Raw genomic sequence first — 19,506 nt, forward strand, 5'->3', positions numbered from 1 at the left:
TTTGGTCTTGAGTTATAAGTCAATGTAAATATCGTCCTATCGCCCGTTTGTTTTGATTAATAATGATTGTTTTAATAATAAACTATAAAACGTTGTTTTTGCTTAACCGGCAAATTTAAAAGAAAGCGGTCACTCGTGTCAATAATATCACGGATTATGTATAATATAATAATATGCTGTATACATAACAATGCAGTGTTCGCAAACAAAAACGATACAAGACATGCTCTAGATTTTTCATGTCGCTAATGCCATCTATAGTACATTACTGAAACTGCACAAATTGTATTAGTGTAAATTTTTAGGTATAGATGGCGCTGACTTTTAATGATTGTCAAAAACAAATAGAGTCGTTAAAGGCCGATTAAAACAAGAAGAGTTTTTTCGACCACACAGGCGAAGCGATCCGTTGGTTAGAATATCAATTTCAATATTTTACAAATATTATTTTTTAATATTAAAAAAATATTATTATTTATTAAATACACTGTGATTTGTAATTATCGAATTATTCATTTGTTGTAGGTATAATAACCGGCAAACTTCTTGAGCATTTGTTGACGTAGTGGGGGTAAGTTTGCGCATGGTACACTCACGTGCAAAAACATTACTCACTCTGCGTCATAATGCTATTAAATTATTAAAATCAACATATGTATTTATTTATATATTTATTAGAACATCAACAAAACATATAGGTTAATAATTGTTATAATTTAATCTTGGGGTAAAATAGATATTCCTTCTATTAAGTCAAAACTAGAGCTGTTGCCAGGTCTTGGTTCAGTTAAAGCGAAGCTGGTATTTGTAATTTTTTTTTCGTTATCATAATCTTGACCATCATCATCATCACTGTTTTCATCACCCGAGTCGCTATCATCGTGATGAGTCGACATAGGGCTCATCGGCGTAGTTTACAACTCGGTCGATTCGGTCTTCTTTTTTGTCTATAATTAATTATTTTTTGAAGATATTCGATTCGTAGTAATCGAATGTTACTTTTTTCATTTACCAGCTTCCGATTATTTTCTGTTCTTTTTTTCCATCTGAAGCCTAGCTCTTTCATAATTCGTCGTAAGCTTCGTTCCGAGCCATTAAAATTTATATCTTCTTTAAATTCTTCGAAGCCTTTCTACGGTACGGAGTTTCGCTGCTTGTTATGTAGTTATTATGATTACATCTTTTTATACGAAACTATCCATTCCGGTAACTTTCTTCTTCCCTGATCTTTTCTTACCTGGAGTACGAAACACGGCGAGCAAGTTAGAGCCCTTCGCTTCATTAATAATACGCCTAACAGTACTGACTGATGTTTTTGTTGCCTCTGAAGTCTCTTTTACCGTTTCCATATCATTATTTCCCTGCTTTTTAAGAAAGCAATATACGTCGTACACCATTTTTCTAGCTTGTCTTTTTAATACTACACCAGTTTGACGTGGCATAGTATATTTTTTATAAAAAATCAAGAAACACTCAACAAATAGCAATAACAACAAAATCAACAAACAATAATAATTATAACAAATAACTTCAACGATTAATATTAATAGACTTTTCACTGTACGCAAGCGTACCTTTGGGAGCAAGCGGAACGAAGGCGCGGTGCGGGACGCAAGGTTCGACTGATCTACCAGATTCTACCAATAACGCGCTCGATACGATTTCCCCTGCCGTCGCGCCTCACCCTCACCACCAAAGTGACCTAAAATTCGGTTCTGCGCAGTCAAGGTCATTTGCTCAAGAAGTTTGCCGATTACTATAGACAGTATTAGTTTTAGCATTATGTAATTTGACGGAATATCTTCTTCTTCTCCATCGCTCCCTCATTGCTGAGGATCGTGACTCCGTTGCTGTCGACTACCAGTCTCCATCGGTTCCGGCCAGTTGCCTGGTGTAGTGCAGCGCTAAGTGGTCCGCTGGTTTGCTCGGAGGTCTGGTCGGACCAACGTTTGGGGCTCCGGCCTCTAGGACGCTTTCCGTTGTCTACACTTCTGCGGGCAACGTGGCCAACGTAGTGCATTATGCGTTGCAGACAGGCGGTATACAGGCGTTGAGCGTTCTCAGTTTTAAGCTGTTGTAGGACCGAGATGTTCGTGCGGTGGGCTGCCCATGGAATCCTTAATAGGCGGCGCCAACACCACATTTCAAAAGCATCAACTCTGTTTCGTTCAGCTGCTTTTATGGTCCATAATTCTGCTCCATAGAGAGCGATTGGAAAGACCAGTGAGTGCACAATATGTATTTTGGTCCTATTCGAAATATTACGATCTTTCCAAACTTCGCTCAACTGCGTCATAGCTGTTTTAGCCATTCCAATACGTCACTCACCACTCCCCTTGTCCCCGTAATCACAGAACCAAGGTAGACAAACTGGTCTACGGCCTCGTATTCAGCCAGAACGGACGGAATATCATTTGGTAGTAAAATTCATAGACTTCGTTCTCTTATTTTTCGGCTATACGAATTCTATCTATCACTCAGTAATGATCGTGAGCCACATCGATCGATGGTGAGCCAAGCAAACAAGAGCAAAAATGAAAATTATTTAAAAACTTTACCATAGTTTCTCAATCGATCTTAAATTGATCGTTCTATACCTAGATTAAGCCAATTAAATTCTCGAAAAGATAAACATCTAAGTAATACTACATACATAGTAGATATCAGCCGACAAAAGGCGGCTCTTTCCGCGCCCTCGACTAATAGATCGTAAGCTTTATCTATGGTCACGATCTGTAGTTTTTTTTGACACTATCTCTGCTGTGATGCGTTTTTTTTTTTTTAATAAAAGAGAAATGTTTTGACCACGGTTTCGTTCGGGTGCATAGACGGTTCGTTTAAAAGCCCGAACCCATTTTCGAATACTTCCCTAAGGCATTAGTGTAGACACTTACAGAATTACTAATGTAATAAATGAAGTTATTACATAGATGTGAAAGTGTCAATAGAAATTTTAGTTTTTAGTTTTTTATTCTAATTTTAATGATTGAATTTCGCGAGGCAATCATAACGCCACGTTGGTACCGTTGAGAATTCATATTAAGCCACGTTTTGAGAAGAATATGCCATAATCCCCTATAAATACAATCCATTCTTGTACGCGGCAAATTTCAATTGGAATGATCTAGATAATACTTGTTTAAAAAATAAGAATAATATCAATTTTTAAATAACGAACGCCAGATTAAAGCCTAATATAACTTTATTTAAAAAAAAATGTGTGCGTGTACTAGTGTACACACGTAAGAAGTGAAACTTGTTTATGGCCTTATTTTTCGAAAAATGATCTACATGCAACTTTCTAGAAATTGGTTAAATAAAGTTAAATTAGATAAAGTTTAAACAAAAGGATTTTATTATCATAGACATGAATACAAATAATACAATTATTTCACTTTACCTTTTTGCTACTAAGATTATTACAGCATTTCATTAATTGTAATAGAATTATTACTATCATTGTCATTGTCATTATATATTTTTGTAATTAATGGCTTATGGTAACTGAAATATGAAATATATGGTTTACATTCCACGAAATTTAGTGACCGAGTAAAAACTCCATCAATTGTAGTGCCAGATCTTGTTGTTGACGTTTGAGGACTGTTTTTCATGGATAAATTCAATTTATCTTTCAGAAATTCAACTAGCTTCAAAGAATTTTCCGATGCAAAATTTACATTAAAATCTCCACTTAAAATCATCGGTATTTTATAATTATTGTTACCGAGTAAAGAGGCACCTTCACTTGTGTACGGCAACAATGAATGGTGAAGAAAAAGATGGCGCGTAACGGAAAAATGTGACGCGTAACCGAAAAATGTGACGGTAAATATTTTTCCAACGCCGATAAAGAAGTTTCACTTCAAAAGAGTTGTTCGGAAACACATGAACAAATCATAAAGTATTTTTTTGTAGATATTAATCGTCGATCATCACAAGACTGGCGTGGCGGCTTCCCGCGCTCGGAAGACGGATGGTGCGCACGCGCAGCCTATCTCCGGTCACGATCTTATGGAGCCAAAACAAAACTGACAGCGTTTAATTCAGCTAGCAGCAGCAGCAGCTAGCTAGCTAGCTGTGCATGCGACTCCACTTACGTAATCTTCAAGACTAATGAATTTCTATATTAAACTTACAACGCCATCTATCGAATAAGTGTAGTAAACTTTAATAACATTCGAATAAATAAATGAAGTGATCATTTTAAAATTCTAGGTAGGTAAGTAATGTTTGTAAGAATTAAGTTTTGATTAAGATACATTATGTACTTTTTGAATGATGCGCGCACAAGGGCAGACCTCGAATAATTTATTAACACACATCTTAGTATTAATGGAACTTCAAAAATCTCTTATAATATTTTAACATTTTTTTCTTTTAATTTCAATTTCCCAGCATAGCCAGCACATATTATGACCATAGAAATATTTAACTTTGCTTATTTATATAAAAAAATCAAAATTCAAAATAATTTATTTCAACTCAGATGTCAGTATAACACACTTGTTGAATGTCAAAATATAATTATCAATGTTAACTCTACCACCGCACCGGTTCGAAAAAAAGCCACAGTCCTGAGAAAAACCGGCGAAACAAACTCAGCGGGCTTGTTTTTTTGTTTTTTCTCATTTTTTTTTTTTTTTATATTTACAATAAACGAAACAACAAGTCAAAAAATACAATAAAAAAATAATGAAAAATGGAAAAGCCAGGAGCGAACGCCTCATTCCCACGTAGTACCACCATCTAGTAATTAATCCTTAACTTTATAATATGCCTTGTTGCACAAACGTTCCCTGACAGTTTTATTAATTATTTTTTTTTGTTGCCGTTGTACGCAGACGAGCATACGGCCCACCTGATGGTAAGTGGTTACCGTCGCTCATGGACGTCAGCAATGCCAGGGGCAGAGCCAAGCCGCTGCCTACCATAAAGTACTCTCCGCAAGCCTCGTTTGAAGAAGTTTTAATCGTTCGTTTAAATCTCTCAACAGGCATACTTATATTATACAAAATAATACAGACATAGGCTATTTTTTCCAATTCATATTTAGACCGGATTTACTGTACCATAATAATTGTATGCGAGTTAAGTGTTATCGACACGAATTTTCCAAAGCCATTCCGAGTCGGTGCAGTAAGCAACGTGTGAAACAACCGAGCCAACGAAGCGAAACGATATCTCGCTTCGAAATAAATGTGATTTAATATCAGATTTTATCTATTGTTATTTCATTTATCACTTTTCTATTAATAATGTTTTATTATGTCTCAATCAGGAATTCATTATTTAAGAATTTATATATTTATTTCTTATCTAGATCATTCCACAGATTAAATTTGTCGCGTACAAGAATGAATTCTATTAAAATGGGATTATGGTATATTCTTCTTAAAACGAGGTTTAATAACAATTCTCAACGGTACCAACGCGTGGCGTTATGTTCGTTGGCCTTGCGAAATTCAATCGTTAAAAAAAATAAGAAATATGTTTTCTTGAATCAGTAAATTGTTCTTAAGTACACATTTTCTATTGACACTTTCACATCTATGTAATAACTTCATTTATTACATTAGTAATTCTGTAAGCGTCTACACTGATGCCTTAGGGAAGTTTTCGAAAATGGGTTCGTGTTTTAATTACCGAACGCGCCGCTTCGGATTCACGTAGGTACTTCTCTCAGAACTAGGTATAGTTAAGGTAATCAAGGTATAGGTAATACTGGGTATAGGTAACGCATAGTTAAGGTAAAGAGGTATAGTCATTATAATTCGGTTTATCAATAAAATATGACACGAAATTAATAAATTTCCAAATAAATATAAAACATTACCTTTCAAAGCCCGGAGAAACCGTTAGGAATGAATCCTCTTATCTATAAATATATTCTGTTAGTACCAGCGGTTTATTGGTAAAATATAATTGAAATGTCCAGTAAAACGTTTATTAAGACAATACATTTTAATTGATCACTTATTAGATCATATTTTAAAAATACAATCGCAATTAACAAAACCTAATAAAAAACTTCTTCTTAGGCCCACACTCTTGTCAGAGCGGTCGTGTTTACGCTGATGATGTTTAAGAAGAAGCATCAGGTCGCCTATGTTCTCGTGGATTGCCTTCCTCTAAGCCTGGCTCCCAGAATGATAATAAATTGAAGCAAATAAAATGAGCGTCTAAATCAACTTACGACAACACTATACGCACGATTTAAAATTTAATTCGTTACGTCGATATTTCGGCTTGTTGCAAGCGCCATAATCACGAAGAGACTTACAAAATGAGAAAACTTAGCTAAGGACCCGTTGAATATTAGTGTGCAATATCACATGAAGGCTAAAGTCTAGGCTAATTTGAAGTCGTCGTGGCCTAAAAGATAAGGCGCCCGGTGCATTGGTATCTAGTGATGCACCAGTGTTCGGATCTGGCGAGCGGTACCAATTTTTCTAATGAAATACGTACTTAATAATTTTTCACGATTGACTTCCACAGTGAAGGAATAACATCGTGTAATGAAAATAAAATCCGCAATCCGTGGTAGGACATCTTGAGTCCGCACGGGTAGGTACCACCATCCTGCCTATTTCTATCGTGAAGCAGTAATGTGTTACGGTTTGAAGGTTAAGATAGCCGTTGTACTGTTAAAACTGAGAACTTATGTATCGAGGTAAGTGGCGGTATTTACGTCGTACATGTCTATGGGCTCCAGTAACCACTTAATTAACACCAGGTGGGCTGTGAGCTCGTCCACCAACCTAAGCAATAAGAATATATATATAAAAAATTCGTCAAATATTATCGGGTAGTAAATTCATATTGCACTGTATGTACAACGTAGTGAAGTTAGCTGACAGATAATGATAAGACATTAGTATTCTGACAAAATTCGGTGCTTTGAGTTCGATAAGCGAACTAACCCATAGACACAGCCCACTGAGTTTCTCGCCGGATTTTCTCAGTGGGTCGAGATTCCGATGCGGTGGTAGATTCTGCGAAACACTGCTCTTATTAGGGCTAGTGCGTAGCCGGAATAGCTTCTTAGACTACCGGCGAATAGATGGCAAAAATAATAATTGAATTGCCTTATCGATAGATTGATTTTATTTGTTTTTATTCAAAAAAGGATAAGGTCATCGATTCGACTTTTTTTATACTTTTTTGTATGTGTTTCCTTCAGGACTTTTTTTTATAACCAGACCTATTATCGTGCTTGTTTTTGTTATTTGAAGGCCGCCACTTCTTACGTGATAACATCTAAATTTTATCAAGGTCTAGCCAGTTCTTTCTGTGTCATCCTCAATAATGTATTTGGACTTCGTACACATTGACGATTTTGTTTTTTTGAAGTCGGTTTTTTATTTTTATTTTTTATTTTTATACTGTTCTCTATCATTTGCACGAAACACATTTAGACGCACCATTATCTATCAACGTCGCTCATGTATTTCTCACTTCTCACACTCCCCCCACTATCAAGACCCTTCGTCTCGTGACTGCGAAGTGTTTTTCCTATCACGCTTTAATTAATCATTGAAGACGAGATAATATTATCTTATCAACGTACCGTTACGCTTCGTTATATTAGATTTAATCTCTTTTGTTTTAGAGACGCGAGCGAGGGCGTGCTTGCTCCCGGCCGGATTGCCAATAGTCCTGCCGTTTTCACTGACAGGCGCGAGCGACCGTTGCCAGACGCGGTGAGCCGTGCCAGCCCCGAAATTTATAACCGGAAGTGACGAAATGGGAGGATGGCAGCTGATTTTCGTGGCCCTCCTGGGCCTGGCGACAGCACAAGGCCCCGAGAAACGTGAGTTACATAATTTTTGTATTTGACTGGCGATTAAGCCCTTTAACCTTTTTAGCCCTTTAGTTTTTTACTGGTGGTAGGACCTCTTGTGAGTCCGCGCGTGTAGGTACCACCTATTTCTGCCGTAACGCAGTAATGCGTTTCAGTTTGAAGGCTGAGGCAGCAGTTGTCATACTTGAGACCTTAGAACTTATATCTCAAGGTGGGTTTACGTCGTAGATATCTGTGGGCTCCAGTAACCACTTAACGCTAGGTGGGCTGTGAGCTCGTACACCCATCTAAGCAATAAAAAAAATAACTAGCAAGTAACACATTAAAATCAATAGTTTAGGTTACGTAAAACGTTATGCGTGAAATACGCAATTATCGCTATGTAATTACGCCGCCAGGGCGTATTATGTTTGCTTAGTGCGACTTTTTTTTAACTTCTCGATCGCGTAAAAGTTAACTCAAATTTCTATGTAGTTTGTATACAGAAACAGCGCCCCTAGCGGCAAACAAAGGAAAAAATTCCAACTCCATACAAATTTGAGTTAACTTTTACGCCATCGAGAACGTTAAAAACTCGCACTAAGCACACTGAGCCCTGGTCCCGAGGTGATTGTCCTCTTGAAACTTGGTAGTATATTTTTATTAATTGCATAGATGATGTGTCTCGATTTTTACAATACAATGGGCTGCTCCATCCGAAACGCATTACTGCTTCACGGCCGAAATAAGCTGGGTACTAGATAAGTACTATTATGCACTGAGATTCGGGATAAATAAAGCTGCCACCGATGTACAAATTAAAACTCTATTTAACAGTTAGAACACTTTTAAAGCACTTAACAATTCCCAATTGCTTCTTCCGTTTCGCTTCGAATAGATCCGATTACTAACTGCCTTCGTGTCATCTCTGTAACGCTTTTATAGTCGATACGACATCTCTACGATTATCAAGAACATTTCCGGCAAGACTAGTCGTTACGATATGTGTTTTCGCTATTTGATGATAGATGGCGTTACTTTTGCCGGCGTAACAGTACAGTGCGGACTCACAAGACGCCCTACCATCAGCAAGGGTTTTGGAACGAACTTATACTAGTTGTACTACTAAGAATTTACTATCTAAGCCATCGATCATTGATTTGCGCGTCAACATTCAATTTAACATCACTTTTTCAAGTCAGTGAAAATGACGTTCCAAGATTTCGTTACATGCAAACAATAATAATAACGAGCTTAAACACCAGACATTTATTATTATAAAAAAAAAACAATAAGGAAACATTTACGAAAGCATTACCTTTTAAATGACACAGATAATTTGAAACTACAGCAAAACAATTAAAGCTATATGCAAACAGAAGCGATCGTTATTTTTATAAACATTGCTCAAGCTGATAAAATTACTTTATTTGCTTACCGACAATACCGCAAAAAACTTGTAATCTCTATGTCATCGACGATCTTACAACACACACTACATGATAATATTGTAACAAAATATAAATGACTACTAGCGCCATCTGTCATAAATTATGTGGACGACTTTGACAATAACTCGTTATTATCTATATATTAATACGTGAAGCAAAAACTTTGTATCCCTTTTTACGAAAATTGCGCGAACGGAGGGGTATGAAATTTTCCGCACTTGTAGAGATTTTTTTTTTAAATAATGCATAAAAGATACATTAAATCAAGAAAGAAAACTAATGTTTTCACACATTAACTAATGTAATCACACACTACATAGGTACCATGTATTTGACGCACACACGCATGCATACTATTTATTGTCAAACTTTTGTTCTTGACGTCTGAGGTCAAATTGAGAATAGATTAAATATGGTTTGTATTTATTAATATTTTTTTATAGTGTAGCCTTGGCGAAATTTGTGATTATAGAAGTATAAAATACAGTCATAATAGTGTACAAACTTATACAATTGCAATTAATTATAGTCGAATTTCGACTACTGCAGGACCTCTAGTAGAGTAAAAAGGCCATTGCATGTATTATCAGTACACAGACACATAACAATGTTGAATACAAATTATCTAATTCGTTTTCAGGAGCACATCCATTTTTGTGTCACTTTGAAATGTCTATGTAATATGGAATATAAATTACTTCTTTAGTGTGCATCTGTAACTGAATTAAGTTTTTTTACTACTATCCGAATAAGGTAGTTTCAATTTAAGACAAAATTCACAATGACAAACCAATAGTCTAGAATATTACTACACCATCTCCTCCCGTGTTTTTTGTAAAGGGCGACTAAGGGATTCAGTGGAAAATCTGTTTAGGTGGTCTACTTCTGCCGCGAATAAGCCATGTCTTGTGTCTTGAAAGCTATGGACATAACAGCCGTCTGCAACTGCTGAACAACTGTTGAATTATGTAGGTACACCGCTTTGGTAAAAACAAATGAAAAACGCTGTATATTCCTGTCGAGACAAAAATAGGTTTTAAGCCTTCGTCAAACAGAACGCGTAATTAGCGCGCGTGAGAGCGCTCAACTAACGCCGCGCTATGATGCGGAGATGTGTTGTACTACTATGGTAACATACCGTCAAACAGAGCCCCAGCGCTATAGATACACAGCGCTCTGTCGCGGCGTTAGGACGCTTTGACGTCAGGCGTTGTAATTGTTTACAAATTTTATCTTAGCGTCCGAGTGAATGTGTATTAAAATACTAGTTAAATACTAATAAATAGTTAGAAAATACCCATGCTTATACAATGCCACATCTGAATCACTCGATTTCTTAATACTTTTAAATTTTCACACTGCTATCGAAAGGCACTATGATTTGGCGAATGCGTTGCGTCAAAGAGCGTTAGACTCATCTAGTCAATTTGAAGATCGCGACGTTAAGTACGCGGCGCTAAGTACGCGTTCTGTTTGACGAAGGCTTTACTATACATTTAAAATAGATACAAACTTTTAGAACCAACGACGAACACGCAATGTAATGTAAATGAATACGAGTTCATACGATAACAACAAACTTACAGCATTTATACTTAGCTCATCGAATTCATACTGTTTGCTCACTGCATTAAAGTGCATTTTCCCTTTTCTAATCAGATTAGATTTTTTTCCCTACCTATGCTGATAGCCTTGAGAGGCTATTTCAGCTTCTTCTTGACGTGTAGGTGAGCTCACGGGTTCAAACCGAGTGTTGCTAACACTGACCCTAGCAAGAGCAGTGCTTCGCAGTACCTACCACCGGATCGGAAACGCGACCCACTGAGAAGATCCGGCGAGAAACTCAGTGGGCTGTGTCTATGGGTTAATTTACTCGTCGAGCCCTTTGTCGCAAGCGACGGGTTCGGCGAGGACGGTGACTGGTTTAGATATTAACATATATAGCAAAGTATTGAAAATGGACCGTGTAATTACGTAAGTAAGATAAAGTTATGTATTAATTTTGTTAATAGTAGTCAAACTATAGGTAAACTAAAAGAAAAAAAAAAACTAAAACTAACCTATTGATCTCTTTTGACAATATTTATGAGAAAAATACTGGTGATACCAAATGATTCCGCATATTAAGAGAGAGAGAGAGAGAGTATTCTTTATTGTACACAAAAAAAACAAATAAACAGTGCGATACATTAAAAACAAAAAAGTACACTTGGCGGTCTTATCGCTAAGAGCGATCTCTTCCAGACAACCATCAGGTGGACAAGAATCATTTGGAAACGAACTACGCGCGGTGTACCATTCCAGTGAAATACATTTACATATATGTACACATACATTTACACATACATATCTCCGTAAATATACATACAATTAATACAAAGTATTATAATATAATAATAATTATTAAAAATAAAAAATAAAAATTAAATTTTAAATTATATTAACTCGATTTCTAAATTTTTTGGATATTGTACACTTTTAATGCGAAAAGACGATTTGTTACAACCGATATTTATAACAAGCGTGAAGTGAAAGTGAATGTATATTGTGCGGTAGTAACGCGACTGTCGTATTCCCACGATGTGAAAATATTAGCGTTTTTCATATTGAAATACTCTTACGTATTTCTTATTCTTTACTTCGATGTAATTGAATACTATAGAATTCTAGAAGATTCTAAAACTGAAACTATATATATACTAGGTAATAAACCTAAATGAAATTCATATCGCGTATTATTAAGGCGATTCCAAAAATTATTGTATGTGAATGTACATATTTCATTGAGTTTTCTGTTTTAAAGTCGAATTTGATTCGTGCTTGACCACAGTCGGCGTTAAGTGGTCACCGAAACTTCTGGAAATCACACAACGTGAATTACGCCATCAACTTTGTAATAACAAACTCAAACATCAATACGGACGTAATAATATGATTAATCCCGTGTAAGAAGTATTCTTTGATTCGTTTGTAAGTTTTGCACAATAGTTGCCTCACCCTTTATATTTATTTATTTATTTATTTATTTATTTATGTACACACAGAAAACAAGACACAGTACAGAGTAATAGGAAAATTATGTACAAAGGCACTGCTTATTTCTTTGAGAAATCTCTTCCAGCAGACCTGCGAGAGGATAATGAGAATAATAATAAAAAGTGATAAGTGTGTGTAGAACAAATAACACATAACTAAAATAACAAATACAACATGAGAATTATAGCACATACACATAGCAAATATTATAAGTAACACAGTAACACTCGTATATGCGAAGAGTATAGAACCATGATCATTCGGTTGATGATAGATAAAATTGTTTGACCTTGTATTTAAAAACAGAAACAGACTTGCAAACTCGGATGTCAGCCGGCAACGAATTCCACAGTCTGATCGCGTGCACAGTAAAGGAGTGAGAATAGAAATTGGTTTTGTGGGAAGGGAATAACAAAACAGAACGTTGGTTGGACCTGCAGGGAGCATCAGGAGAACGAATGAAAGAGAATCGCTCACGTAAATATAAGGGAGAAGTGGGCTTATGTAGGATATTGAATAGGAGACATAATATTCGAGTATTCCTACGAAGGCGTATAGGGAGCCATTTAAGTTCTTTGCGAAAATGAGAAACATGATCGAATTTTCTGAGATTGTATATAAAACGGATACATAGATTTTGCATCCTCTCAAGCTTGTTTGAGAGCTCCTCAGTGGCATCCAAGTAGCAGGCATCGGCGTAATCAATTATGGGTAGAATGAGAGCTTGGACGAGAGATATTTTTGTATGCTGAGGTAAGAAGCCCTGCAGACATCTCAACGAGTGCAAGGCAAAGTGCACCTTCCTACTAATCTCAGCAACGTGAGAACTCCACGAAAGATGTCGATCTACAATAACACCCAGGTTTTTAACTGAATCGGTTAGAGTTATTTGAGTCCCATCCAAATAAATTGGGGGGAGTATAGGATCGCTGAGTCTACTGCGCAATTGTTTACCCCCTATAATGATAGCCTGTGATTTTCCCGGATTAATGTGCAGACCGTAGGCTTATAGTTAGATGGCTCAGTTTTGAACTTAGCTTGAGGACTTAAGCTCTTGCTAGGACTAGTGTTAGTAGTTTCCAGGCTGAACCCCGTGAGCTCGCCTAAGCGTCCGATGAAGATAGCTATAACCTATAAAGTTACTAGGAGAATAGGTACGAAAAAAGTTTCATATTAATGCTTTAATTTTTGGAGCGGAATTCCTTATAATACGTTTTATTTGCGGGCTGAGAGACTAGATCTTCTCAGCGGAGTGTGATTGCGATCCGGTAGTAGATTCATTCGCGAAGCAGTTGCTCTCGAGATCTTAAGTCTCCTTTGGAGATACTTGGGCAGCTGTTAGCAAACCCAACGCCTCCTGGCTGAGCCTTTGCTCGCCCACCTGCCCTGGTGAAACTGGAAAGGCCTCCGAACCACTAATAATCCTTCAATCATAAAAAAGACTACACCGATAAGAGCGTAACAATGAAAAACAACACCAAAAACCGAAATCTTTTTGCAAGGCTTGTTGAAGGACTCACTGATCACCTAAGAAAATTGATCGTTTTATCTATTAATTTTTGATCATTTTCAACACAATTTATATATGTGTTGGTCCGTGACTTCGTCCGTCCATCTATCTAAGCAATAAAATACATATGTACATATATTTACCGACCTATTAACTATTCAACTAGACACACATCTTGCTTGTGTAGAGATTAACAACATATCCTCTGAGTTTGAGTGATCACCTTATACGATAATGTTTGTAGGGCAAGGCTGATGGAATTTTTACGTACTTCAGTGACACATTTAACTCGAATAGTTAACAAATGAAATCATTCGTGGGAATAGTATAGTCGATATACTTTGGATGGACAAATATAACATTTCCTGCTCTTTAGAATATACTCGAGACAGCATCTTCAATTAAAAATCGTTAAGAAAATACTTAAAGAAAAGTTTGCAAGGAATTAATTTGTAATATAGTTGTCTGACTTTCCGTCTCCCCTGGATGAGGCATCCACAGTGATTCTCCATTATATTCGATCTTGACGTGCTTTTCTTTCCTCTCGAAGACCTATCGATAACCTTCATTCCTGATATAATGGTCGCCGACAACTCTGTTCAAGATAATCACGCCCATCTTTCTTGGACTGGTACTGCTTTCTCACTATTCCCGATATAACTAAATCAATTAGCATGATTACGAAGTAAGCACTGATCAAAGCTCCACTGAAGCATAAAACCAAAAATGTAGTTTTTGAAATCAAAACTAAATTGTCCACATTATTCAATACGTAAAATAGTATCGATAGATTTAATTATCGATATTAAAAAAAGGTTATAGTTGCACTACCGTTATGTGGCAATATTCGCTGGCACAGATCACTCGGAACATCGCGACACAGATCATTGCCTACAATTCTGTTTTGTGCTGCAGTGATTAGTTTGAAATCGTTCAAATATTTAATAGTCAGAATGATTGTCGTAATTATTTTGCGATAGAAATATACATAATTATTTATCTTTAAGTCCAACAGAGAGTAGGTGCCGTGCAAAAAAAATCGAGTTACAATACAAGAAAATTTTAAAACGACTGTTAAAGCTATGTAGAAATACAACAATGAGTATTTCGAATTTGACAAAATTATATTTCAATGGTCTTCCTATTATAAGATTTTGAGAGAATAATATTGAATAATTCGAAATATCCCTGATGGGAATCGAACCCACGACCTTTGGATAGAAGTCCAACGCGCTATTCTCTGCGCCACAGGAACGGCACGGTTCATTAATTAGAAAAAGAAACCCATTTTCCAATCTCTGAACTTGAATTGCTTTTTCACATAATGCTTCCATTTTTACAAAGATAATCGACGGAGTCAGGTTAGCTGATAATGTCCGAATTTGCTGATTTTAGGTCGAAGCGTTTGTTTACCGACAAATTATGTAATTTATTCGATTAATTTCTATTATACTTTACTACGATTGAATATAAATAATAAATGATCCCGTCAGCGCAAAAGAGGTCTAACCCACAATAAAAATTTTCATATTCGTGTTTATACATTGCAATTTATTTAAAATTTTTATGCAAAACCGATCTATCCTTAGTTTCACTCACAGATGGCTTTGTAAACATTATTTTTGCGCGTATTGTTTTTGGCTACAAAACAGTGCAAAAGTGAATTCAAATCTCATTGTTTCCATACTAATTATGGTAAGCTTAGGCCACATTTGCGCTGACGGCCTCAAATATTAGTAACAAAATCATTGTATGTAATATACAATACGTTTATTGTAAGATCACTGGTGGTAGGACCTCTTGTGAGTCCGCACGGGTAGGTACAAGGTGAAGCAGTAATGCGTTTCGGTTTGAAGAGTAGGGCGGCCGTTGTAACCATACTGAGACCTTAGAACTTATATCTCTAGGTGGGTGGCGCATTTACGTTGTAGATGTCTATGGGCTCCAGTAACCACTTAACATCAAGTGGGCTGTGAGCTCGTCAATCTAACTAAGCAATAAAAAAAAAGAGCTTATCATAGTTTGACTGCGACATCGCTGCGAAAGTCCGTAGTGAATCCATTGACACCTGACCGACGCCAATCGTTTGTGAATCCAACGATCATCTTCATACAGATCTTTACAAATTTTTCTACAAGTACTTTTTTTTGGAGAGAACGAGAAGCTTCTACAAATATTATAAAATTCAGTACAACTAAGATCAGGCCTTGAAATGTTTTGTTTAAAATCTATTAAATTTGTATTTATTGTTTCGAAAATATATACTTAAAAATGACGACACTCCTGTGTTCGTTTCATTGCCTCCGCTCAGGATTAGCCAGTGGTAGGAGAACCATATTTCGACATTCGTAAAGCATAATAATAACGAAACGGGGAGAAGAGAAAGAGAATACAGATCGCAAATTGGCTTATTGTTGTAAATTGGCAAGGAGGGCCTGAATTTTGATAATATTCTTGGCGGCTAATACATAAAAAGTCAGCCCCAACGGCTTTTTTTAAGGCAGAAACAGGCAGAGTGGTGGCCCCTATCCGTGCGGACTCACAAGACGACCTACCACCAGTAAATACTGAAAACAAAATTTTACCGGTTTGATTTTACTACACGACTAGCTGATCCGGCAGACTTCGTAGTGCCCCAATCGATAAATAAAATACCTAAAATTTTGTATGAAATAAACAGAAAACAAACAAAAGGAATCCGTCCGATTAGACACATCAAAGGAAAAACAAATTGTTATTTTTATTTCATTCCGAGCATTTTCATATTTATCTACCTTTTAAACCTTCTCTGGACGTCCACAAATAACTCAAGACCAAAATTAGCCAAATCGATCCAGCCGTTCTCGAGTTTTAGCGAGACTAACGAACAGCAATTCATTTTTATTTATATTCCTTGATCTTTATTCCCTCACCGTGGAAGTCAACAGTCAGGAACGTTTGTTATACGATAATTACGTTACTTTATTGAAAAAATGTATACCTGCTTGCGGTATTCGAACACCGTTGCATAGCTTGAAACTAATGCACCGGGTGTCTTATCCTTTAGGCCACAACGACTTCAACCATCTCTGTTCCAACGTTCTCAGAAATTATATATACCTATATATATATATATATATATATATATTATTGCTTAGATGGATGGACGAGCTCACAGCCCACCTGGTGTTAAGTGGTTACTGGAGCCCATAGACATCTACAACGTAAATGCGCCACCCACCTCGAGATATAAGTTCTAAGGTCTCAGTATAGTTACAACGGCTGCCCCACCCTTCGAACCGAAACGCATTACTGCTTCACGGCGGAAATAGGCGGGGTGGTGGTACCTACCCGTGCGGACTCACAAGAGGTCCTACCACCAGTGATTACGCAAATTATAATTTTGCGGGTTTGGTTTTTATTACACGATGTTATTCCTTCACCGTAGTAGTCAATCGTGAACATTTGTTGAGTACGTACTTCATTAGAAAAATTGGTACCCGCCTGCGGGATTCGAACACCGGTGCATCGCTAGATACGAATGCAACGGACGTATTATCCTTTAGGCCACGACGACTTATAGAGTCGAGATTATATTCTTATTTTATTTTATAATGAAAGTTCCTCTTCTCCTGCCGATAATTACTGATATAATGTGAATTCCAACAATACAGTCGTATGTTCTATCATAATTACCTAATCGTAAGCTAACACTAAGCTCAACTTAGCAAGAGCAATGCTTCGCAGAGTCTACCATCAAATCGGAATCGCGACCCACTGAGAAACTCAGTGTTTATAGGAACGAGAATGCATTATAAAACGTCTCAAGGATTCTTTCGACTACAATATATTCGCGTCAATGAATATTAACTAACATCAACTACATACAAAACACACTCCGTCAAGCCAGTGTCAAGTCGACCATGAATCTCATGGCCTTCGCACACAAGTGTCGTAACGTGACTTACAATACCTATGTTTGTATAAATATAGGCTGGGAACACACCACAGCGCGATAAGTAGCGAAAAAAAACAACCCAATTATGTTCATGTTTGTTAAATAATAACATTTTAGAATCTTCATTACTCTTAATGGGTAGACGAGCTCACGTCCCATGTGGTGTTAAGCTGTTACCGAAGTTCACAGACGTCACATCATTATCATCATCATGATCGGTTACTCTTGGCAGAGCAGTAATAGTCATGCGGAAACCTTGTTTATTAAAGTCTTGAAATTTTGCTTTGAGGTAGGGATGTAGATCTGAGATCGATTAATCGAAAAATCAATTATTTTGACTAAATAATCGATTTTTAAAATCGATATTTTGTAGTGAATAGATCTGGTGCATCGATACTTCACTATTGAAAATCGAAATTCGGTTATTTTATTTTAAGGAGCCATTGCTTAGGCTATCGAGACTATATTTTATGGCTTACTATGCCCATGTAGACATTATAGATTGATTATTTCAGGGTATTTTATGCTTACTTACTGTAATTATACTTACATCCTAAATGTCATAAATCAAAACTTATATCATAAGTTGAATCGATTTTAAAGAAATCGTTTTTTTAGACTTCGATTTCTCTATAAATCGATTTTCGTATTTCGATTCAAATCGATTTTAAGATCGATCTTTTTTTGAGAGATTCGCCTTCCCTACTTTGAGGTGGAATTCACGCTTTCCAAGTGCACAGATCGAGGAAGATGAAGAGTAGGCTGTCCTAGACGCCCAGGTATCCAGACGCCAAGATATCTACATATATTCTGTTACTATGTTCTATAATGCTTTTGTGAAGGCCAGCGGTGTTCGAAGAGGCTAGGGAGTGACACAAAAGATCCTCAATGGTCCTCAAATATCGGGAAGTTTATTCTCTCCTTCATATAAGAAAGATACTTCAGAAAACGACGAAATATTAGAGCTCCAAAATGGCTGGAATCGATATTATCGTGTATTTTGTGACATCAATAATATGCAGTACAGTATCGCACAAATATAGCAATAGAAATGCACTGTATAATTAGTCTTGTTTGTATATATTTAAACATATTATTATATACTATACTATACATATATAATAATATACTATAGTACTAAATTTATATTCCATGATATAAATCAAATATAGTATAGCTTTGGACATATATAGCGATAGCAAAGCACTGTAAATTTAGTCTCATTATTTTACAAGCGTTGTACTTATCAGTAATGTTGATATTGTCAGCAATTTTATAATTAAGTTAGTTGTATGTTACGTTGTCTTTAGTTATTTTTGACGATAATCAAGCGTTAATTATTTAATAGGATAATTAATTAGGTTAATTATTAGATGCTAAAACAAAATTTAGGGAGACTGGTAAATAAATCTCGAAAAAAAAGTTGATTCACTTTTAATTGTGTACATCCTGTGGCAGACGGGCGTACAACCCCCACGATTTTAAGTGGTCACCGTATCCCATGGACATCAGCAATTTCAGGAACACCAAGTCAAGTCACTGTCTATTGTTAAATTGTAATTTAATCCAGTTCTTTGTCTGGTTTTCTACAAGCGTGCATGAATTCACTTTCGGCCTGGCGTAATGTGAGTTTTTTAACGTTCTCCATAGCGTAAAAGTTAATTCAAATTTGTATGCAGTTGTAACAGCGCCTCTAGCGGCAAACGTGGGAAAACGTTCTAACTCCATACAAATTTGAGTTAACTTTTACGCTATCGAGAACGTTAAAAAACTCGCACTAAGCACACTG

At 36.4% G+C, this 19,506-nt stretch overlaps 1 protein-coding gene across 2 annotated transcripts in view; it reads left to right on the forward strand.

Annotated features, from left to right (window-relative positions):
* The window catches only part of LOC101744706 (tenascin), a 36,117-nt gene that overhangs the window by 8,807 nt on the left and 7,804 nt on the right, over positions 1–19,506 (forward strand). The window contains exons 1-2 of one of the 2 annotated variants that reach the window (XM_062672412.1): positions 526–571; positions 7,613–7,813. In XM_062672412.1, coding sequence (XP_062528396.1) covers positions 7,747–7,813 — 67 coding nt within the window. In that variant the 5' untranslated portion in view covers positions 526–571; positions 7,613–7,746. Of the gene's footprint in view, positions 1–525; positions 572–7,612; positions 7,814–19,506 lie in introns of those variants that run through there. The other variant, XM_038015963.2, reaches the window with a different exon arrangement.

This window comes from Bombyx mori, chromosome 15 (genome assembly GCF_030269925.1).
Source record: "Bombyx mori chromosome 15, ASM3026992v2".
NCBI lineage: Eukaryota > Metazoa > Arthropoda > Insecta > Lepidoptera > Bombycidae > Bombyx > Bombyx mori.